Consider the following 24,566-nt stretch of genomic DNA (forward strand, 5'->3'; position numbering starts at 1 on the left):
GTCACTCCTCTTTGCCCTGGTCGTTTGGAGCTGCTGGGACTGAGTAATAAATTAATTGTTAGCTAGCGACCTGTATCAATAACCTTACCAAATATTGACTATTCATTATCGACAATAAGGGTTACTCCTGTCTGTGGTATGAAAAGGTAGCTTTGGCCATCTCGCCTGAAGTTGTGGTAAGGGGAATTCAATTGACTACCATGAAGATAGCTAACGTTAGCTAGTTAGCTGACATAAGACAATGACACGCGTTACAAAACAGCTGAATTTAAATCATGCGAAATAACACCAATTTGTTAGTTAGCAATGTGATATAACAAATAACATTGTAATGTAAAGAAATTCCAATGTTTGGTAGGTAGTTGGTTTCTGCAAATGACTTGTTAGCTAGCTAGCTGGGTGCACATAGCTAACATTAGCTACCCAGCCACATTCTTTCAACCAAGATGTTCGTTGACATGTCATTCAATATCTGTCGCTTGTCAGTGTAAGGTTACTCAACCTTTAGCTAGTTGCTAATGTTTTGTCGACTGCTGGAATGTTTTGTAGCCAACCAAAGTGTTTTCATTTGCTAACCAGACCCTGTTAACCAACCCAGACATGTAGCTAGTTGTGTCATACATAAGTCTTACAATAGTAACATCTGTTATTTGGCTTTGACTCATGAAGGCTGATATGAAATTATTATAATTATTAAGTTGTGGTGTGAATGTCTGTTAGCTGACCAGCTGTGTTCATGGGGAAAGTGATGATGATAATAATGCTAAGTATCTAGCATGGTCCAGGCACATGCTTGGGCATCACGGCCAGTCAATATGTCAAGGAACAGACTTGTCAGTATTTGGGGATAAGGACAACTTGCAGTGTATAATGAGGTAGTGCACCTTTTTTGTAATGTGCATACTTTCTCTCTCTCTCTCTCTGAGATCAGAAAGCTGAAGCATGGATTCGCCTCAGGATGACTTCTCTCCACTCAAACGCTTTGTAGTGGCCAAGAAAAAGATAAGTGACGTGTTTGATCAACTGCTGGAGTATGTGAAGGAAGGTTCTGTGTTTGTAGAAGGTGAGTGTGCTGTATAGTAAATCAGATGCTTCGGCCACATTTTGAATGTCAAAGTAAGTAGTCGAATGCATAAAGGGTTTGATTTTTATGTTGTGAGTACACTGTACTCTTATTTTTTTTCTGTTGTGGATTTGTCAGAAACTTGTCGGAATGATGCCTTAGAGAAGATTGCAAGTCGGGAGCAACAGGAGCAGATTCGGGCGTATGCCGGCAAACTGCAAACTATAAAAGATGTGCTGGCACGCAGACACATGAAGGTGGCCTTCTTTGGCAGGTAAATGCGTATAGTCTGCTGCATTTTGATTTCTCCACTCTTTTGCGTGTGTATTTTATTTTACACCGCTTCCAGGATAGAACTGAAGTGTGCAACCACATTTGAGAAAAGATCAATGGATCGTAACATTGAGTTTGGCCTTTATTGATCAGTTAACATTGTTCATGTTACACCATTGCATACCAAGCACTGTATTGTACTGTAGTAGACACTTGGTGTCCCAAGCTTTCAGCTTTGCTAATTGAGGATGAAGAAAAGGTGCCGTTCTGTTTTACTGCCGGTTCATTGAAGCACGCTTTCGTTGAAACTGCTCTGCTCCATCAGGCTTTTATCTTATGAAACCGGTCCTCATTATGAATAGTCTCGACCTGTGGTATTTTACCATTCTGTATGTGCTAACTAGCTATTGGACAAGATTCATAATGATAAATTGCCTAGTCATAAGCCAGTAAACCAGTTTGAACAGTTTGAAATTCCTGTAGTTATTTCCTCATGAGATTGTATGTGTAGTTGAAGTCGGCGGTTTACATACACTTAGGTTGGAGTCATTAACTCATTTTTCAACAACTCCACACATTCCTTGTAAAAAATCTAGTTTTGGCAAGTCGGTTAGGACATCTACTTTGTGCGTGACACAAGTAGAGGTCGACCGATTAATCGGAATGGCCGATTTTCAAGTTTTCATAATCGTTAATTGGTATTTTTGGACACTGATTTGGCAGATTTTTTTTTTTTACAGTTTATTTAACTAGGCAAGTCAGTTAAGAACACATTCTTATTTTCAATGATGGCATAGGAACGGTGGGTTAACTGCCTCATTCAGGGGCAGAAGGACAGATTTTCACCTTGTCAGCTCGGGGGATCCAATCTTGCAACCTTACAGTTAACTAGTCCAACTCTATAACCACCTGCCTCTTGTTGCACTCCACAAGGAGCCTGCCTGTTACGCGAATGCAGTAAGACAATGTAAGTTGCTTGCTAGCATTAAACTTATAAAAAAACTATCATAATCACTAGTTAACTACACATGGTTGATGATATTACTAGTTTATCTAGGTTGTCCTGCATTGCATATAATCTGACTGAGTATACAAGTAGTGGAGGCAGCAGCAGGCTTGTAAGCATTCATTCAAACAGCACTTTCGTGCGTTTGGCCAGCAGCTCTTCGTTGTGCGTCAAGCATTTCTTCTCCAACACTTTGTTTTTGCATTATTTAAACCAAATTGAACATGTTTCATTATTTACTTGAGGCTAAATTGATTTTATTGATGTTTTATATGAAGTTAAAATAAGTGTTCATTCAGTATTGTTATAATTGTCATTATTACAAATGATTTTTTTTCTTAAATGGCCGATTTTAATCTGTGTCTGCTTTTTTGGTCCTCCAATAATCGGTATCGGCGTTGAAAAATCATAATCGGTCGACCTGTAGACACAAGTAATTTTTCCAACAATTGTTTACAGAGATTATTTCACTTATAATTCCAGTGGGTCAGAAGTACACTAACTTGACTGTGACTTTAAACAGCTAGGACAATTCCAGAAAATGAAATGGCTTTAGAAGCTTCTGATAGGCTAATTGACATCATTTGAGTCAATTGGAGATGTACCTGTGGATGTATTTCAAGGCCTACCTTCAAACTCTGCCTCTTTGCTTGACTTCATGGGAAAATCAAAAGCAATCAGCCAAGACCTCAGAAATGTTGGCAATTTCCAAACTCCTGAAAGTACCACGTTCATATATGTACAAGCAATAGTACGCAAGTATAAACACCATGGGACCACGCAGCCGTCATAACGCTCAGGAAGGAGACGCGTTCTGTCTCCTAGAGATGAACGCACTTTGGTGCGAAAAGTGCAAAACAATACCAGAACAACAGCAAAGGACCTTGTGAAGATGCTGGAGGAAACAGGTACAAAAGTATCTATCCACAGTAAAACGATTCCTATATCGACATAACCTGAAATGCTGCTCAGCAAGGAAGACACCACTGCTCCAAAACCGCCACATAAAAGCCAGACTACGGTTTGCAACTGCACATGGGGACAAAGATTGTACTTTTTGGAGAAATGTCCTCTGGTCTGATGAAACAAAATAGAAATGTTTGGCCATAAATTACCATTATGTTTGGAGGAAAAAGGGGGAGACTTGCAAGCTGAAGAACACCATCCCAACCGTGAGGCATCTGGGTGGCAGCATGTTGTGGGGGTGCTTTGCTTCAGGGGGGACTGGTGCACTTCACATAATAGATGACATCATGAGGGAGGAACATTATGTGGATATATTGAAGCAACATCTCAAGACATCAGTCAGGAAGTTAAAGCTCAGTTGTAAGGATAATGACCCCAAGCATACTTTCAAAGTTGTGGCAAAATGGCTTAAGGACAACAAAGTCAAGGTATTGGAGTGGCTATCACAAAGCCCTGACTCAATCCTATAGAACATTTGTGGGCAGAACTGAAAACTGTGCAAGGAGGCCTACATACCTGACTCAGTCATACCAGCTCTGTCACGAGGAATGGGCCAAAATTCTCCCAACTTATTGTGGGAAGCTTATGGAAGGCTACGCAAAACGTTTGACCCAAGTTAAACAATTTAAAGGCAATGTTACCAAATACTATTTGAGTGTATGTAAACTTCTGACCCACTGGGAATGTGATGAAATAAATAAAAGCTTAAATAAATGATTCTTTCTTCTTCTATTATTCTGACATTATTTTTAAAATAGTGTTGATTCTGACTGACCTAAAATGGGACATTTTACTAGGATTAAATGTCAGGAATTGTGAAACTGAGTTTAAATGTATTTGGCTAAGGTGTATGTGAACTTCTGACTTCAACTATGTTTCATGAAAATGAGGAGTCACTAGACCTCTTAAGCTGTGTTCTTTGCTTAGGACGAGTAATGGGAAGAGTACAGTGGTGAATGCCATGCTGAGGGACCGCGTGCTGCCCAGTGGCATGGGTCACACCACCAACTGCTTCCTGAGTGTGGAGGGCACGGACTCGAACAATGCTTACCTCAAGACAGAGGGCTCAGAGGAGGAGAAGAGCATCAAGGTAAGTTCTCTGGTTATGTGGATGTACTGGTTAGAAGATTAGGCTAACTTCTCTAACCATTCATACAGTGGGCTTTACACTCTAGGTGGAGTTGGAAACATACTACCTGATTGAGTTAGAGATGAACTCTTCTTACCACTCATACATAGTACCCTCAGTCATGTTTTTTTTCTGACCCTCTAAACAATTAATTATTAATCAACTTTAGTCTAGATAAGATTATTATGTCGTCCTCAACTTTGACCTAAGACACAGTCTCAACTTTGACCTAAGACACAGTCTCAACTTTGACCTAAGACACAGTCTCAACTTTGACCTAAGACACAGTCTCAACTTTGACCTAAGACACAGTCTCAACTTTGACCTAAGACACAGTCTCAACTTTGACCTAAGACGCAGTCTCAACTTTGACCTAAGACGCAGTCTCAACTTTGACCTAAGACGCAGTCTCAACTTTGACCTAAGACGCAGTCTCAACTTTGACCTAAGACGCAGTCTCAACTTTGACCTAAGACGCAGTCTCAACTTTGACCTAAGACGCAGCCTCAACTTTGACCTAAGACGCAGCCTCAACTTTGACCTAAGACGCAGCCTCAACTTTGACCTAAGACGCAGCCTCAACTTTGACCTAAGACGCAGCCTCAACTTTGAACATTACATACAAGTTGTCAGGCGGGCAGAGTTTGAGTGACTTGAAATCCATTGAAATTATACTATGATTCCCTTTTTTTTTCTCCAGACTGTGAACCAGCTGGGTCACGCGCTGCACATGGACCAGAGTCTGGATGCAGGCTGCCTGGTCCGAGTCTTCTGGCCCAAGACCAAGTGTGCCCTGCTCCGAGACGACCTGGTCCTTGTAGACAGGTACGGTAACGTTACCATGACAACGCTACCACACCTTTCCAATTACACCGTTGGTCTTAACGTGTACAGCGCTCCAGAGCTTTACGAATAGCAAGATGTACACAGTTGTCTGTTTTTATTTGATCAGACACTGATGGTTTTATACACAGATCACCTATCAACTAAACACCGAAGGCTGAAGAAGTGAACCCACATTACTCTTTTTTTTTTGCTTTTGAGTGCCTCCCTGTTTATGAGGATTGCAATTTTACTTCTGTGTAGCTTGCTCGGAGTCCATACAGGATGATCTGTACTATTGCTAAGTAGGATAACTAGAATAGCCATCAACCACCAGTGTCCCAAGCCCCATGGTAAGGATTGGCCACCAGTAAACGGAGGTTGATTAGGCTGTATTACTCTGAGAAGCAGTGGCCTTGACCTGCTCTAACACATCCTCTCATCTTCTTTAGCCCTGGGACAGATGTCACCACACAGCTGGACAGCTGGATCGACAAGTTCTGCCTGGACGCTGACGTCTTTGTGCTGGTGGCAAACTCTGAATCAACCCTAATGAACACGGTAACGGAGCTCATAATCTGACCAATCCCAACAGGATCTAGACGGAGCTGACCAGTCAATGCATCCACCTGAAAGATTTGACAAACTTGTCTTGTAACAGAGCTTCCTGGAGTGCAGATAGCTGTGTGCTCATGGATTTTTCTAATGGGTTCCTTGTAGTTCTTTTTCCACCACAAACATCCTGGTCTTTTTGGAGATGGGAAATACGAAAGGATTTGATTTAGTCATTTTAACAGTTCTATCAAGAGGTTTATGTGCTCTACAAAGCAGAAATGTTAAGCTTACTTGACGCCGCTACACTGAACAAAAATAAAAGCACGTTTAAAATGTATATATTTTTAATTTAACCTTTTTTATTTAACTAGGCAAGTCAAGGTACACTGGTGTAATTATTATGCCGTTTAATCAGCTTCTTGATATGCCACAGCTGTTTTTATTTATTTAACTAGGCAAGTCGGTTAAGAACAAATTCCTATATACAACAGCCTACACCGCCCAAACCCGACAACGCTGGGCCAATTGTGCACCGCCATATGGGACTCCCCCAATCACGGCCGGATGTGATACAGCTTGGAATCGAACCAGTGACTGTAGTGACGCCTCTTGCACTGAGATGTCGTGCCTTAGACTGCTGCACCACTCTGAAGCCCAGGTGGATGGATTATCTTGGCAAAGGAGAAATGCGCACTAACGGGGATGTGAACAGAGTTGTGCACAACCTTTGAGAGAAATTAGCTTTTTGTGCGTATGGAACATTTCTGGGATCTTTTTTATTTCAGCTCATGAAACATGGGACCAACACTTAACCTGTTGCGTTTTATATTTTAGTACAGAAGGAATTGTCAATGTATTTGATGTATGTGTGTTTTTTAAGGTTGTCTTTGCAAATTAACAGCTTGTGTAGTAGGCTGGTTAAAAGGTTGTAACTTTAACTGTGAGAATTGGTATGTCAAGTGACAGTAAAGTGTTTTCTTTCCAAAGCTTGTTAGTCATCAGTGCTAGGATACGGCTGGCTCCATTTTGCTCCAGCACTTAGGCCCAGCTCTGTTTATGTCTGCCGACGCATTCATGTTATGTCAGAGGCATGTAGTCAATCACTGGGCTCTCTCGTTATCTGTGCCAAATCTCTTCAAGGGACAGGTCCCGTTTACCCCTCTCACTTATCGTTTTGACTATGCACCCTAGGATACCCAGCCTCTGATTTTCAATCACAGAACCCAGTATATTGTAAGTGCTCTAAAGTGCATTAGATTAGCGTTATTAGACTGATAATGCGATGCACCTGGACACACACTTGTTACGCAGATGAAGTGAAGAAGCATTAGTTCTGCTTTAGTTTAGGGAGTAAACTCCACTGTTTGTTGAATAACAGTTTCAGTGACTGGAGACTTTTTCCTAGCTTATTAGCTATTTCATAACCTACAGTATCTTCGTGACCTTTTTACAAATAGACTGAGTGAAAGTTTGTACTGCACTTTCTCTATAGTAAGGGCGTGTTTATGTATGTGGGGCACTTGCGCGCGCACGTTCTATTTACACAGAACTGCATTGGGACACCTTATCTCTGAATTGTTTGTAAAGGTTAAACACATTGGGAAGTCTGGTGTAGACTGTAACGTTTGACTCCAAGCATGTGCCCCTGGCAACGAGGTTTCCAACCTCGTGTCAGCCAGCTGTCTGTGCCCTTCGTGTCTGTCCTTCTTCCATATCTATACCCTGCTCTCTCTTCCAACTCTCCTGTAAAATTTAAATCAATAAAATGAAGGAATTGAGTTCTCCTTACACAAAAATATAATTAGATACATAATAAAGGTTAACACTACACTTTGGTTTTAAGACTTAGTGCACTAACAATTCCTGACCTTGCATTTTTCTTGTTTTCCAGGAGAAGCATTTCTTCCACAAGGTGAACGAGAAGCTCTCCAAACCCAATATCTTCATTCTCAACAACCGCTGGGACGCCTCAGCCAATGAGCCAGAGTATATGGAGGATGTGAGTGACTTACCAACGATAACTGGGCATTAATGGAAATGAATAATTAGTCAAAGTGGAAATGACCTTTTATTCCTCCAGTTGACAATCAGTGTGTGTGACTGACAATTATGGACAATAACCGTTAACAAAATAAATGGTCATAAAAGGTATGAAACATTTTAACAGGGTATTATTAACTAGGCAAGTCAGTTATTTACAATGCCGGCCTAACCCAAACTACTCTAGAGAGCGAGAGGGAGAGAATTCATTCGCATAGCAATGATAGGAGAGACTGTGAGGATATGACCGAGCTGAGTGACTTGGTGTATAAAGAGAAGATTGCTTAGAACCGAGCCCTGGGGGACACCGGCCGTGAGCCCTGGGGGACACCGGCCGTGAGCCCTGGGGGACACCGGCCGTGAGCCCTGGGGGACACCGGCCGTGAGCCCTGGGGGACACCGGCCGTGAGCCCTGGGGGACACCGGTCGTGAGAGGATGTGGAGCGGCCTGTGTGCAGAGAAGGCCAGCCCTGAGAGGGTGGATTGGATGGTTCACGGTGTCAAGGGCAGCGGATACATTTTAGGAGGATGAGATTAGACGACAAATATTTAGCTTTGGCACTGTGGAGAGCCTCTGTGATGATAAACAGGAGCAGTCTCTGTTGAGGGACACATCTTGAAGCCTAACTGGTTAAAGGTATATAAAAAAAATAGTTCTGAGAGATTTGGTCAGACCACAGGCTCAAGTGTTTTTTTGAAAGAAGGGAGACAAGTCTGTAGTTTAAAAAAATAAAATAATTTTACATCCATTGTCGAGTGTTGGTTTGTTGAGGGGTGGGTTCAATTTCCTCTCAAAACAGACTACTTCTAATAAAGTTAACAAAGCACTTGCTAGTGTGGGAGATTAGGCCTGGCTCACACTCAGCGTTCCAATTCATTCGATGGGGTTGAGGTCAGGGCTCTGTGCAGGCCAGTCATGTTCTTCCACACCGATCTCGACACACCTTTTCTGTATGAACCTCGCTTTGTGCACGGGGTGTTATCATGCTGAAACTGTTACCACAAAGTTGGAAGCACAGAATCCTCTAAAATAATTGTATGCTGTAGCATTCAGGTTTCCCTTCACTGGAACTAAGGGGCCGAGCCCGAAACATGAAAAACAGCCCCAGACCAATAATAATCCACCAAACTTTACAGTTTGCTCTATGCATTGTGGTAGCGTTTTTCTGGCTTCCGCCGGACCCAGATTAGTCCGTCGGACTGCCAGATTGTGAAGCTTGATTAATCACTCCAGAGAACGTGTTTCCACTGTCTCCAGAGTCCAACCGCATCGAGCTTTACACCACTCCAGCCGACGCTTGACATTGCGCATGGTGATCTTAGGCTTGTGTGATGCTGCTCGTCCATGGAAACCCATTTCATGATGCTCCTGACAAAGTTATTGTGCAGACATTGCTTCCAGAGGCAGTTTGGAACTTGGTAGTGAGTTGCAACAAAGGACAGACTATTTTTATGTGCTTCAGCACTCGGCCATCCCGTTCTGTGAGCTTGTGTGGCCAACCACTTTGCGGCTGAGCTGTTCTTGCTCCTAGACATTTCCACTTCACAATAACAGCCCTTACAGTTGACCGGGGCAGAAATTTGACAAACTGACTTGTTGGAAAGGTGGCATCCAATGACTGTGCCACGTTGAAATTCACTGAGCTCTTCAGTAAGGCCATTCTACTGCCAATGTTTGTCTATGGATATTGCATGGCTGTGTGGCTGAAATGGCTGATTCCACTAATTTTAAGGGGTGTCCACATTTTGTGTGTCTGTATTGTATGTCAATTTACAGTAACTAATCAAAGCTGGTGGACATTCTCCTGATTGATGGAGTCACTTAATCCACTAGGCTACTGTATTGTGGTCGCAGTATTGACGACAAATGTTACGGTCATTTCAATAAATAAGTAAAGTACTTCAATAAATTAACCTACCTTTTGGCTGGCTGTCATGTTCCAGTAGACCTAAATTAGTTTATGATCCATTTTTCTACTGTGATCATTTTTTATCTCACGACTGCATGCATTGCATGATCAATGTTGCAAATGTGAAGTGATTGATCATATAAGCCTGTTGGATGTTCAAAATATGTATTTTTATTTCTATAATCAGATACTTGTATGAATGAATAGGCAGTTCAGTCTTAATTCTGGTATTAGGCAATCGGGTATCAATTTCACAAATATTAATCCCTTTCTCATTTTTGTTTCTTTCTATAGCCTCTGCTGTAGTAATATGCTGCAGTTGATTGCTTTAGGTCAGAGTGATGTCAAAGTCCATTGTTTCAGAACGCCAAACTTCCGGAACGTTCATAAGTACTTTGTCAACTGTTGGTTTAAAATTCATATCGCTTATTCAAATGGGATCAAATGTTCATAAATGGAATGGTAAAGAATACTATGGCATTTATCTCCCAGTGTCTGTCTGGAAAGCAGACTGAACCAGGTTTTCCTCTAGGATTTTGCCTGTGCCTAGCTCTATTCCATTTTTCTTGTCATCATAAACTCCCTAGTCCTTGCCATAACATGATGCAGCCGCCACCATGCTTGTAAATAGTGATGTGTTGTTGGATTTGCCCCAACATAGCAATTTATATTCATGTCATAATGTTGTTTTTTCTTTTTCTTGCAGTTTTACTTTTGTGCCTTTTTATTGCAAACAGGATGCGTGTTTGGGAATTTTACTTTTTTTATTTAACCTTTTATTTAACTAGGCAAGCCTTTCGGTTACTGGCCCAACGCTCTAACCACTAGGCTACCTGCCTCCCCATTCTCAATTTGGGGTGTAACTCAACAAAATGTGAATAACGTTGAAGGGTGTGAATAGTTTCTAAAGGCACCTTTTTTTTAATGCATTAATTTTAAGATGGGGGGGGGGGTTCAACTTAATTTTCAACTAAATATAGTTTCACAAATTTACCCTAAATGTAAAAATAGAAAATGTTTCTGGGTAATAATAATTTTAGAACCTGAACGGAATGGTCGGGAGAAGATTTATGTCCAATATTTCCAAGCTGTCAAAACCATTAGTTTGAGACTGGCTTGTCACCAAAGCTGTGTGGTATTCTTTCAGTATGTCATAGTTAATTTTCAAAGATGGATTACACGCTCAAACATTGTATATATATTTTTCAACAAGAATGACAATTATGACAACCGTGGCCATTTGCATTTACAATGACTCGTTACCCAGAATCATACACAGCTGTAGACTATGGAGTTTCTGTTATTGCTATGTGCTCTTAACATTGTGGTGATGTTCAAATCAAAGTTTATTTGTCACGTGCGCCGAATACTGCAGGTGTAAACCTTGCAGTGAAATGCTTACTTACAGGCTCTAACCAATGGTGTGAAAAGTGTATAGGTAAGTAAAGAGAGTACAGGAGGTGACTGAGCACGTACCCCTGGGGAGCTCCAGTGTTGAGGATCAGCATTGCAGATGTGTTGCTACCTACCCTCACCACCTGGGGGCGGCCTGTCAGGAAGTCCAGGATCCAGTTGCAGAGGGAGGTGTTTAGTCCCAGGATCCTTAGCTTGGTGATGAGCTTTGAGGGTACTATGGTGTTGAATGCTGAGCTGTAGTCAATGAACAGCATTCTCATTTAGGTGTTCCTTTTGTCCAGGTAGGAAAGGGCAGTGTGGAGTGCAATCGAGATTGCATCATCTGTGGATCGGTTTGGGTGGTGTGCAAATTGGAGTGGGTCTAGGGTTTCTGGGATAATGGTGTTGTGAGCCATTACCAGCCTTTCAAAGCACTTCATGGCTACGGACGTGAGTGCTACAGGTCTGTAGTCATTTAGGCCGGTTGCCTTTGTGTTCTAGGGCACAGGGACTATGGTGGTCTGATTGAAACATGTTGGTATTACAGACTCAATCAGGGACATGTTGAAAATGTCAGTGAAGACACCTGCCAGTTGGTCAGCACATGTTTAAAGTTCTTACTCACGTCGACTACGGAGAGCGCGATCACAGTCGTCCGGAACAGCTGATGCTCTCATGCATGTCTATGTTGCTTGCCTTGAAGCGAGCATATAAGTGATTTAGCTCGTCTGGTAGGCTCGTCTCACTGGGCAGCTTGCGGCTGTGCGTTCCCTTGTAGTCTATAATAGTTTGCAAGCTCTGCCACATCCGACGAGCGTCGGAGCCTGTCTAGTATGATTCAATCTTTGCCCTGTATTGACGTTTTGCCTGTTTGGTGGTTTGTCGCAGGGCATAGCGGAATTTCTTTAAAGCTTCCGGTTCAGAGTCCCGCACCTTGAAAGCAGCAGCTCTACCCTTTAGCTCAGTGTGAATGTTGCCTGTAATCCATGGCTTCTGGTTGGGGTATGTACATACAGTCACTGTGGGGACCACGTCCTCAATGCACTTATTGTAACGATGCCATACCGTTCCCCTCTTACAGGTTCGAAAGCAGCACACGGACCGCTGCGTTAACTTCCTGGTGGAGGAGCTGAAGGTGGTGGACCGGGAGCAGGCGCCCAACCACATCTTCTTTGTGTCAGCCAAGGAGGTGCTCAACTCCCGGATGCAGCGCGCCCAGGGCATGCCAGAGTCTGGTAAGCCCGGCCGGTGGTGGTGAAATGGGGGGGGATGTAGGCAAGCGTGTGTGAATAGTGGTAAACCATGGTGTCCTGGTCAAATCAGGTGTTGGGTGTGTACTGTGTAGGTGACTGTGTGGATGGATAGGGTGTGGGGTGAGCAAGCAGGCTCACTCAGGCCATAGGTTTTGTCCTGTCCACACTGTATCCCTGATAGGCTTCTCCAAATTAGATCCACAGTGTCCTGTTCCAAACAACACTTCCCCAGCCAAGCTATAAAACAAACTGAAACTTCACTATCGGCTCTTGTCAACACCAGCTACATGGGATCAAGGCACTTATGCAGTCCATTGGCTCACATGTTCCAACATGACCTTTTTGTTTGGGTGGTGTCAGTCTTGAGCTCTGTTTTTAGCCTGGCATCCCATCTTCTCCGTCTGATGTAATTTCTGATCCTTTCTAGTAGAGGTCGACCGATTAGGATTTTTCAATGCCGATACCGATTATTGAAGGACCAAAAATGCTGATACAGATTAATTGGACTTTATTACAAATTCACTTTTTATTTTATAATGACAATTACAACAATACTGAATGTACACTTATTTTAACTTAATATAATACATCAATAAAATCAATTTGGCCTCAAGTAAATAATGAAACATGTTCAATTTGGTTTAAATAACGCAAAAACAAAGTGTTGGAGAAGAAAGTAAAAGTGCAATATGTGCCATGTAAGAAAGCTAACGTTTCAGTTCCCTGCTCAGAACATGTGAAAGCGGGTGGTTCCTTTTAACATGAGTCTTCAATATTCCCAGGTAAGATGTTTTAGGTTGTAGTTATTCTTGGAATTATATCACTATTTCCCTCTATACCATTTTTTTATTTCATTAACCTTTGACTATTGGATGTTGTTTATAGGCACTTTAGTATTGCCAGTGTAACAGTATAGCTTCCATCCCTCGCCTGGGCTCGACCAGAAACACAACGACAACAGCCACTATTGAAGCAGCGTTACCCATGCAGAGCAAGGGGAACAACTACTAGAAGGCTCAGAGCGAGTGACGTTTGAAACGCTATTAGCGCGCGCTAACTAGCTAGCCATTTCACTTCGGTTACACAGCCTCATCTCGGGAGTTGATAGGCTTGAAGTCATAAACAGCGCAATGCTTGACGCACAACGAAGAGCTGCTTGCAAAACGCAAAGAAAGTGCTGTTTGACTGAATGTTTATGCGCCTGCTTATGCCTACCTCCGCTCAGTCAGATACTTAGATACATGTATGCTCAGTCAGATTATATGCAACGCAGGACACGCTAGATAATATCTAGTAATATCATCAACCATGTGTAGTTAACTAGTGATTATGATTAATTGTTTTTCATAAGAAAAGTTTAATGCTAGCTAGCAACTTACCTTGGCTTACTGCATTCGCGTAACAGGCAGTCTCCTTGTGGAGTGCAACAAGAGGGAGGCAGGTCGTTATTGCGTTGACTAGTTAACTGTAAGGTTGCAAGAAAGGATCCCCCGAGCTGACAAGGTGAAAATCTGTTCTTCCCCTGAACAAGGCAGTTAACCCACCGTTCCTAGGCAGTCATTGAAAATAAGAATGAGTTCTTAACGGACTTGCCTAGTTAAATAAAGGTGTTAAAAAAAAAACGGCAAATCGGTGCCCAAAAATACCGATTTCCGATTGTTATGAAAACTTGAAATCGGCCCTAATTAATCGGTCGACCTCTACTTTCTAGGTTAAAGGGATATTTCACTTTGAAACTTTCAGGTGTTTGACCACCACCGTTCAAAAGCGAGTGGACCAAAGCGGTGCTCTGCAGAGCTCTTTCCCCAGGCTTTTTAATTCACTGCTAACTGATACAAAAGTGAAATGTCCCCTCTTTTTAAAATTTGTATTATTATTTGTAGTAGTTTATAGGCAAAATGGTACTAGACTCAGTTTTGGAGAGATGTGGTGATCTTTGGATGACAATATGACGTTTCCCAGGTGGAGCTTTAGCCGAAGGTTTCCAGGAGAGGCTCAAGGAGTTCCAGAGTTTCGAGAGGATATTTGAGGCAAGTGTTTGTGTGTGGGGTGTGACAATGTCGAACACCACTCGTTCTCAAGCCTCCGATGGGTTTTAATGATTTAAATACAACTAATTTAATAAAAGCCCCACAGTATGAATGTAAAATGAAATGACAGAAGTACAATGAAATGTATTCCAAGCAATCAAGATGACCGTTAAAACAATGTGTAGTCAAGTCAACCAGTGGCTGTTCCTCAGGGTGCAGCCTAGGACATTCGGAACATGCAGAGTGAGGCGTACCAGGCTCAGTCTCTGAATTCTCTGGCCTGGCTTTTCCAGCGGGACTCTGAACATCGTGTTGGAGCCATGTGGGACGAGAGACAGAACTGTGTCAAAGTGTGTGTGCTTGTTATGGTAGAGAAAAGATAAGCAATAGAGAAAATTCCTTGTCTATAGCTCAGCTTAGTTAAGCTGCCCCATACCATTTACCTCTATAGGGTCGGACACCTGAAGGGAAAGCTGAGTAATGACAAGAGGTTAACTAGATTATATTCCGTGCCACTGCAGATAGTAGTGTTGAACCATTCTAATCACTGTATCTCTATGATCCTGTGCTGTGAGAAACAACTCTACTCTTTCCATCTCATCACCGGACTACTCGTCTCTCCACCAATCACACGTCTCCAAACCAAGCCCGCCCCGCTGACTCTTTGCTTAGGCCAATCAATGTGCATATTACCATCAATCTCCGTCTTCATTGCTGAAGTCTAGATTTGCTTTGGCGAGGATCATCAATTTCTTTCAGTTTAATTTTCATTCTGTTCACTGTCATTTGTTGCGTTCTGTTGCCTGCATTTTGTCTGGTCAGAGTTGTTTTATGTTTAGTATTTCCTGATCTCCCTTAGAATTGCTGTACTTCTATGATTTTGCTATGTCTACGCTAACACGTTACTGTGAGCCTAAGAACCAAGGGGCTGTGAGACTTGAGATGCAGAGCTGCTGACGGAATTATTATTTTCTTTTTCCCCACTTGATTTATTCCACAAAATCCTACATAAATTGCGGCAGCAGGTGTATCTCTTGTCCTTTTTTGTCCTGCCTATACCCTTTTCACACGTGCTGACCCAAACCAAACTGTTCTGGCTTCACACGGTCCTTTTCAAACTATGGTGGATGCTGATGGCGCAATCAGGCCAGCACAGCTTGGTTGGGCTCGACTCAGTAGGTTGAAAAGCCCAGTAGGTTGTGTCGCAGCCCCCTGTCACAGTAACGTGTGTTATATGGCCTCCCAGGAGTGTATCTCGCAGTCAGCAGTGAAAACAAAGTTTGAGCAGCACACTATCAGGGCCAAGCAGATCACTGAAACGGTCAAAGCCATCATGGACGCCATCAACATCAAGGCAGCAGAGAAGAGGTGAGTGTTCTCTGATCCATCCGCTCACAGCCCATCCCTCTTCTTCCTGGATGTTCTGTTTAGTCAGTCATTCCCAAAATGTTTTGTATGGAAACGGTAACATTTATGATTTAGCATTGTTGTCCAATGACTAAGATGTTTTAGAATGTGAGGTGGGTTCCAACAGGGCAGGCCCAGTGCATTTTCTTAGTAATATGGATATTGGAACACAAACCTTTTGCACTTCCTGTGGAAGCACTGATTTACTACGTGTCTCACCTTATCACTTCCTGTGCGTCCTGTAGAGTGGCCTCATTGGAGGACCGTGAGTACCAGATTGACCGTCTGGAGTTTGTGACGAACCAGCTCCAGCTGCTCATAGAAGACATCAAGAAGAAGATCAAGGCTGTCACAGTAGAGGTGGAGAGCAAGGTAAACCGTGGACATCGAATAACATAACTGTTTACAATATGTTTTGAAATCCCTTAAGCCTCATAACACTGCAGGGAATGGCCTTTCCTGGTCATGCTGCCAATGGCATTTTATGGATTTAATACAGCACTAATCCTCAATCCATTCCAAGGGTTACTTACCCCAGATACTGACACAAATGTTTTCTCAAGGTGTCCAGCGCCATGGGCGAAGAGATCTGTCGTCTCAACGTGCTCATCGAGGAGTTCCGCTCGGACTTCCACCCCTTGCCCGACATCCTCAAGCGCTACAAATCAGTGAGTTTGAGTACCATTACACCAATGACTAACACACAGGTCTTCTCCATGAAATGGAAGCGTTGTCACTGATGTAGCATTTAGGCTAGTACCATCAGGACTCTTAACATCTCAGTAGTGACCAACCTTCTACGCACTCTGTTTCTGCAACCATTCCATGACCACCTGACCCTCCCTTACAGGAGCTGCTGAGCCACATCGAGGAAGGCATGGGTAAGAACCTGGCCTTCCGCTGCTCCAACGCCGTCAACGCCTCCGTGCAGTCCTCCCAGAGAGACATGATCGGTAGGTAGGGAGCAGTCCCCAGTGAGACGTGATCGGTAGGTAGGGAGCAGTCCTCCCAGAGAGACGTGATCGGTAGGTAGGGAGCAGTCCTCCCAGAGAGACATGATCGGTAGGTAGGGAGCAGTCCTCCCAGAGAGACATGATCGGTAGGTAGGGAGCAGTCCTCCCAGAGAGACGTGATCGGTAGGTAGGGAGCAGTCCTCCCAGAGAGACGTGATCGGTAGGTAGGGAGCAGTCCTCCCCAGTAAGACGTGATCGGTAGGGAGGGAGCAGTCCTCCCCAGTGAGACGTGATCGGTAGGTAGGGAGCAGTCCTCCCAGAGAGACATGATCGGTAGGTAGGGAGCAGTCCTCCCAGAGAGACATGATCGGTAGGTAGGGAGCAGTCCTCCCAGAGAGACATTATCGGTAGGGAGGGAGCAGTCCTCCCCAGAGAGACATTATCGGTAGGGAGGGAGCAGTCCTCCCCAGAGAGACGTGATCGGTAGGTAGGGAGCAGTCCTCCCCAGTGAGACGTGATCGGTAGGTAGGGAGCAGTCCTCCCCAGTGAGACGTGATCGGTAGGTAGGGAGCAGTCCTCCCAGAGAGACGTGATCGGTAGGGAGGGAGCAGTCCTCCCAGAGAGACATTATCGGTAGGGAGGGAGCAGTCCTCCCCAGAGAGACGTGATCGGTAGGTAGGGAGCAGTCCTCCCCAGTGAGACGTGATCGGTAGGTAGGGAGCAGTCCTCCCAGAGAGACATGATCGGTAGGTAGGGAGCAGTCCTCCCAGAGAGACGTGATCGGTAGGTAGGGAGCAGTCCTCCCCAGAGAGACGTGATCGGTAGGTAGGGAGCAGTCCTCCCCAGTAAGACGTGATCGGTAGGGAGGGAGCAGTCCTCCCCAGTGAGACGTGATCGGTAGGGAGGGAGCAGTCCTCCCCAGTGAGACGTGATTGGTAGGTAGATGGTGCACCATGTAACACAACCCCATAATAAATACTATATTTAGGATAGCCCTGTTCATGACTAGTCTGGTCTTAGATCTGTTAGCACAAACTGATCTGGGATCAGGTTTAGTCATGACGCCGGTTCACAACCCTCCCCCCAAGTGTTTGTCATGAGGTGTGTGTGTGAGTGACACGGCCACCAGCCATAAAGCAGACTGACGTCAATGTTATTGACCTCTAGAATGTTGGGACTATTGCTGAAGGGAGTAAACCAATTGAATGAGGGGAAAGTACGCCTAGCGCACGCGACAGGATTTTTCCATATTGCTGTCTTCTCACCCATCTATCCCTCTTGGATCATTGCGTATTTAGACACTATTGTGGAAAGGAGGGCCCTTTTTGTAACAGTTGAATAGGGTGCCAATTCAGGTTCTATAACACAGCTTCCACTGATCCAGTTCTGTCAAATCTCTGACTTCAAGGAGATCAGGAAGCATTCAAAGTGTTTGGGTCTGATGTCATCTAGACCCTTCAAACTTAACTCTGGACCTTGAAGACAGTTCCACTGCCCCCCCCCATTGTACTTGTTTAATTAGGGACTAATTTAGACCAGGGACACCAGATGGGTGCAATGAATGATCAGGTAGAACAGCACAAGCAGGCTCCCAACTCGTAGGGTTAGTTGAATACCCCTGCTCTAGATTGGTGTCATTGTTTCCTCCCTTGTTTTCCCACCACCAGAGAGTCTGCAGCCTCTGCTGCCCCCTGCTGTTCAGAACCAGATACAGATGCTGGTGCCCTGTCACAAATTTGACCTGAGCTACGACCTGAACTGTGCCACGCTCTGCTCGGACTTCCAGGAAAACATAGAATTCCAGTTCTCGATGGGTTGGACGGCGCTGGTCAACCGCTTCCTGGGGCCCACCAATGCCAATCGGGCCCTTATGCTGGTCGACATGAACTTCCCGGTAAGGTGGCTCCAGGGTTGAAGTTTCCCCTTGGTGCAGAGCTAGAATCGGCTTCCTCTACCAATCTTAACCATAACCATTGGTGAGTGGAGGGGGGAATGCAAAACTGACTCAAGATCAGCGTGTAGGGGGCAACTTCACCTTACTCCAGTAAGGCATGAGGGTGAGAAACGATGGGGGTAGATGTCATCTGTAGTGTATTATGTTGTATAAAAGGTATGGCATGTTATGACTGTGCTCGATGGTTAAGAGTTGTGATACTGGTTGACCAGCATCTTCAGGTAACCACAGTTAAAACACATGGGTGGGTTGAATGGTAACTCTCAGAGTGCAGGGTTCAATCCCCGTGTCCACCTCTCACTGTCTCTTTCATCTGTCTTCATCTGTGTCCACCTCTGTTTCCATGTCTAATCAAGCATCACAAAACCCAAGGCTGAGGAACAGTCGTTGGTGAGGATTGGTGATATGTTCTTAGTGTTGTATAGATAGTTTTGGTCATGAAGTGTATGTGGACACCTGCTCGTCAATCATCTCATTCCAAAATCATGGGTATTAATATAGAGTTGGTCCCCCCCCTATAACAGCCTCCACTCTTATGGGAAGGCTTTTTGCTAGATGTTGGAATATTTCTGCAGGGACTTGCTTCCATTCAGCCTCGAGCATTAGTGAGGTCGGGCCCTGATGTTGGGCAATTAGCCCTGGCTCACAGTCGGAATTTCAATTCATTCCAAAGGTGTTTGATAGGGGTTGAGGTCAGTGCTCTGTGCAGGCCCCTCAAAATTGGAAGCACAGAATTGTCTGGAAAGTCATTGTGTGCTGTAAGGGGCCTTAGCCCGAACCATGGAAAAAAAGCCCCAGACCATTATTCCTCCTCCACCAAACGTTCCATGTTGGCGCTATTCATTGGGGCAGGTAACGTTCTCCTGGTATCCGCCTAAACATGATTTGTTCGCTGGACTGCCAGATGGTGAAGTGTGATTTTCACTCCTGAGAACCGGTCTATTTCTGCAGAGTCCAATGGCGGCCAGCTTTATACCACTCCAGTCGACGCTTGGCATTGCACTTGTGTACGGCTGCTCGGCCATGGAAACCCATTTCATAAAGCTCCCAGTGACCAATGATTGTGCAGACGTTGCTTCCAGAGGCAGTTTGGAACACAGTAGGGAATGTTGCAATGTTTTGACACTCGACGTGCTTCAGCACTCGTCTGTCTCGTTCTGTGAGCTCGTGTGGCCTACCACTTCACAGCTGAGCCATTGTTGCACCTAAACGTTTCCACTTCACAATAACACTACTTACAGTTGACTGGGGAAGCTCGAGTAGAGCAGAAATTTGATGGACTAACTTGTTGGAAAGGTGGCATCCTATGACGGGCCACGTTGAAAGTCACTGAGCTCTTCAATAAGGCCATTCTACTGCCAATGTTTGTCTATGGAGATTTCACGGCTGTGTGCTCAATTTTATACCTGTCGGCAATGGGTGTGGCTGAAATATCAGAGTCCACTAATTTGAAGGGGTGTCCACATACTTTTATGTATACAGTACCAGTCAAAGTTTTGGACACCTACTCATCAAATCAAACTTTATTTGTCACATGCGCCGTATACAACAAGTGTAGACTTTACCGTGAAATGCTTTACTGACAAGCCCTTAAACAACAATGCAGTTCAAGTAGAGTAAAGAAAATATTTACCAAGTAGACTAAAATAAAAAGTAACACAATAAGAAGAACGAGGCAGAGGGGGCACCGGTACCGAGTCAGTGTGGGGGGGGTACAGGATAGTTGAGGTAATCTGTAGATGTAGGCGCGGGTAAAGGGACTATGCATAGGTAACACAGCGAGTAGCAGCAGTGTACAAAAGGGAGGGGAGGGGGGGTTGATGTAAAGTCGTAGCGAGTTTATTAATTGTTCAGCAGTCTTATGGTTTGGGGGTAGAAGCTGTCGAGGAGCCTTTTGGTCCTAGGCTTGGTGTTCCGGTTGCAGAGAAGTCTAACTTGGGTGACTGGAGTCTGCCAATTTTATGGGCTTTCTTCTGACACTGCCTTTCAAGGCTTTTTCTTTATTTCTACTATTTTCTACATTGTAGAATAATAGTGAAGACATCAAAACTATGAAATAACACATGGAATCATGTAGTAAGCAAAAAAGTGTTAAACAGATTCTTCTAAATAGACACCTTTTTGCCTTGACAGCTTTGCACACTTGGCATTCTCTCAACCAGCTTCACCTGGAATGCGCTGGGTTTTTGCGACTAAAAGCACTTTATTCAAATGCAAAGGTCTTAATGTTCCGCATTGACTGACTTTCATGTCTTAAAGTAATGGACTGTCGTTTCTCTGCTTGTTTGACCTGTTCTTGCCATAATATGGACTTGGTCTTTTACCAAATAGGGCTTCTTCTGTATACCACCACTACCTTGTCACAACACAACTGATTGGCTCAAACGCATTAAGAAGGAAAGAAATTCCACAAATATAACTTTTAACAAGGCACACGTGTTACTGTAATTGAAATGCATTCCAGGTGACTACCTCATGAAGCTGGTTAAGAGAATGCCAAGTGTGCAAAGCTGTCATCAAGGCAAAGGGTGGCTACTTTGAAGAATCACAAATATATATAAAATATATTTTGATTTAACAAAAACATTTTTTGGTAACTACATGTTTCCATGTGTTATTTCAGTTTATGTCTTCACTATTATTCTACAATGTAGAAAATGTTAAAAATGAAGAAAAACCCTTGAATGTGTAGGTGTCCCAACTTTTGACTGGTACTGTCTGTATGTTTAAACATGACTGAAATAGATGCCTAGTAGATATGTTTTAACATGTAATGAATGATATAGAATAGACATGCCATCGATACCACTTCAAAATCTAAACTAAATGTGTCGTTCTCTTTCTGTTCCATTCATGTTCTGGCTTTTATTAAAGTGACTGAGTTCTAAATGACATGCTCCGTCTGACCAGTGAAACAATGGGTCAGTTTGGTACCCAGGTTATCATCTAGTGGTTCTTTATTCAAATGACCTGGTAGTTAATTTCCTACATCATCTCAATAACATCCCAGGTTTAGTATGTAATATTAGGAATCCCACCACACTCGGTAAGCCTGTGTCTGTCTCTCCTGTCCTGTTCAGATGACTCGCTCCCTGTCCACCACACCCTCCAGCGGACCCTCCAGTGTTGCCGTTGCCCAGCCCCAGGACGCCGCGCTCTCCCAGGAGGACCTGATGATGTCCGTGGCCACCAACCTGGCCTCCCTCGCCTCCAGCACATCCATGAGCATGGTCATCGTCGGAGGAGTGGTGAGTAGTTGTCTTTCTGCACCCAGCCTCCAGGTCACCGATATGGCAACCTGTTTACAGTTATACAGGGCTACACTGTAGGGCTTTAATCAAGCTGGAAGAGGCAGATGGTGGAATACTTTATTTCTCCCCACAAAAATACTTTGTTTTTCCAGAATGTAGGTGGTCTTCAACTTCCCTTCAATGTTTGGGAAACTATTTTATAACACCCCCATATTAGGCCTGTCAACCCATAGAGGTACACTGCTCAAACTACAACCCACCTCCTCTCCCGCGTGTCCTAGGTGTGGCGGACGGTGGGCTGGCGGCTCATAGCCCTGTCGGCCTCCATGTACGGCCTGCTCTACCTGTGGGAGAAGCTCACGTGGACCACCAAGGCCAAGGAGTGCGCCCTGAAGCGCCAGTTTGTAGACTACGCCACAGAGAAGCTGCAGCTGATTGTCAGCTTCACCAGTGCCAACTGCAGCCACCAGGTTCAGCAGTAAGTAGTCTGCACCTCTGGGAATAAGGATGTCAGGGGAAACTTCCCCTTTAAGAGAGCATCAAGGTTTGTTTCTATTGTAGACTGCTTTTGAGGTATGAAAACAGCTGTCAGTCAATATTCCTGTGTCATCTGTCTTGGTAGAACTTGTTCATTCAGACAAATCTGCAGGCCTCAATCCCAGTCCAATAACTCATAGTTGAGCCTCGTATGTAGATGTTTCTTAAGACACTTCCTTTATTCCTTTATGAATCAATTCACTACTGATGTATTGTATGGGGCTGAATCTGCTGATGGACAAATCTACGCCCCCCCACCCCATCTTTTCTGTTAAATGGGTAATAAAAGAAGTGATAAAATGCTTTGATCTTTGCGTTGCTCAGGGAGATGGCCACGACCTTTGCTCGGCTGTGTCAGCAGGTTGACCTGACAAAGAGGGAGCTGGAGGGAGAGATCAGCCGACTGACCGCCAAGGTCCAGACTCTGGAGACCGTCCAGTCCCGCTCCAAGATCCTCCGGTCAGTCGAGCTCCTGGGTCCAGTGTTACCATTGCCCCCGCCCCGCATAGCTCTGTTAAAATAATTCACCCCCCAATGGTTTCCATTTAACATTTTTGATACCCGTGGTGGTTTAGTGTTTTGCCTCGAATGTAATTTCTTCACCATTGGTCACATTGAGGGTTAAAGGAACAGAGTTTGAACGGCATTCATTTACAGTAGATGTTTTGACCTCAGATATAATTGGTTCTACAACAATATTGTACCAACCAATAGGTGTGGTCTGTGTAACAGCTTTTTTTCCCCCATGTTTTCAGGCACAAAGCCACAGAGTTGGAGAGGCAGTTGGAGACTTTTACAGACCAATACCTGAATCCCCATCATTGATGGACTGGTCCTCTTCACTGGAGCCTGTCTTGGCATTGACTCGCCATGCCTGGACTCCCCCATGCTTGATAGTGTTCCTCCTGGAATTTCCCCACCTCAAAACAGATGTTTCTCCAAAAGATTTGTGGAAGTGTCCAGTCTTCCACACACATTATTGAAGGACTTTGCAGAGAACGAACTGCCTGTTTGTTGAATTAACACAACTGCCTGTTGTGTTGCAAATACAAACTCAAACTGTGAATACAGTTCCAAAGTTGGAGACATAAAACCTGGGCTGTGATGAAGTTGGGTGCTGTATCCTGTACATTGAAACTACTGCTCTTTTTAACTGTAAATGTGTGTATGTTTAGACAAATGTAGGCATGTGATTTTCATTCAGTGCTGAGTTTGTTCTGGTTCACCCTTGGTACTGGTACCCCCATTGTATGTATATATATATATATATTTTAAGACATTCGGAAAGTATACAGACAGCCTTATTGTAAAATGTTTTTGTTTTGCTCATCGATCTACACACAATACCCCATCAAGGCAAAGGGTGGCTACTTTGAAGAATCTCATATATTGATTTAACACTTTGATTACTACATGATTCCATAGTTTTGATGTCTTCACTATTATTCAATGTAGAAAAATAGTAAAAAAATAAAGAAACCCTTGATTAATGTGTCCAAACTTTTATAACGTATTTTTTTACAATGGGGTACCAGTGTCAAAAGGTCAACCAGAACAAATTCAGATCTGAATGGAAATCACATGTCTTAACCCTCGCTCACAAACCCATTTACTTCAGGAGTTAGTGAAAGGCAGATGCAGTTATAAAAGCTGTTGTTTTGTGAGGGACCTTCTTGAATTCAGCGGCAATCCATTTGACTAAAAGAAAATGCCTTTTCTCTTCAGAAAAATGACTCGAGTCATGTCTGACTGAGGAAATACAATACCACCGTGTAGATGGTCTTAACAAGAAGCATTTTGTAGTTCCTCTGTTTGTTCCATCATGACAGGTCAAATTAGTCTCCACTTCATTTTTTTTTTCACAAGGTTTTCTTTAATTTAAATACCTCTTACCAGAATTTATTAAAATTATATGCTATGTAATTTTTTCTTCAAGAATAGCATTAGTTGTAGAATCTCTGACTCAAAATGAAAATGAAGGACTCTACTTCTTAGAAGTGGAAAGGGGAAGTACAGGGCCTT

The 24,566-nt window shown here is 43.8% G+C and overlaps 1 protein-coding gene across 3 annotated transcripts; it reads left to right on the plus strand.

Annotated features, from left to right (window-relative positions):
* LOC118401567 (mitofusin-1-like) lies at window positions 1-24,038 on the plus strand. 3 transcript variants are annotated; one of them, XM_035799191.2, is made up of 18 exons: window positions 1-176; window positions 927-1,063; window positions 1,202-1,337; window positions 4,236-4,398; window positions 5,138-5,262; window positions 5,712-5,820; window positions 7,706-7,813; window positions 12,241-12,394; window positions 14,375-14,442; window positions 15,689-15,810; window positions 16,095-16,221; window positions 16,413-16,517; window positions 16,700-16,802; window positions 18,470-18,696; window positions 21,837-22,004; window positions 22,289-22,485; window positions 22,869-23,003; window positions 23,300-24,038. In XM_035799191.2, the coding sequence occupies exons 2-18, from the start codon at window positions 943-945 to the stop codon at window positions 23,367-23,369; spliced, it is 2,238 nt and encodes a 745-aa protein (XP_035655084.1). In that variant the 5' UTR covers window positions 1-176; window positions 927-942; the 3' UTR covers window positions 23,370-24,038. The 3 variants fall into 3 exon arrangements, 2 of the variants coding, with proteins under 2 accessions (XP_035655084.1, XP_035655083.1); XM_035799190.2 differs by having other exon boundaries at window positions 932-1,063; XR_004829281.2 differs by lacking the exon at window positions 18,470-18,696 and having other exon boundaries at window positions 932-1,063.
* Window positions 24,039-24,566: the final 528 nt, after the last annotated feature.

This window comes from Oncorhynchus keta, chromosome 22, assembly GCF_023373465.1.
Source record: "Oncorhynchus keta strain PuntledgeMale-10-30-2019 chromosome 22, Oket_V2, whole genome shotgun sequence".
Taxonomy (NCBI): Eukaryota; Metazoa; Chordata; class Actinopteri; order Salmoniformes; family Salmonidae; genus Oncorhynchus; species Oncorhynchus keta.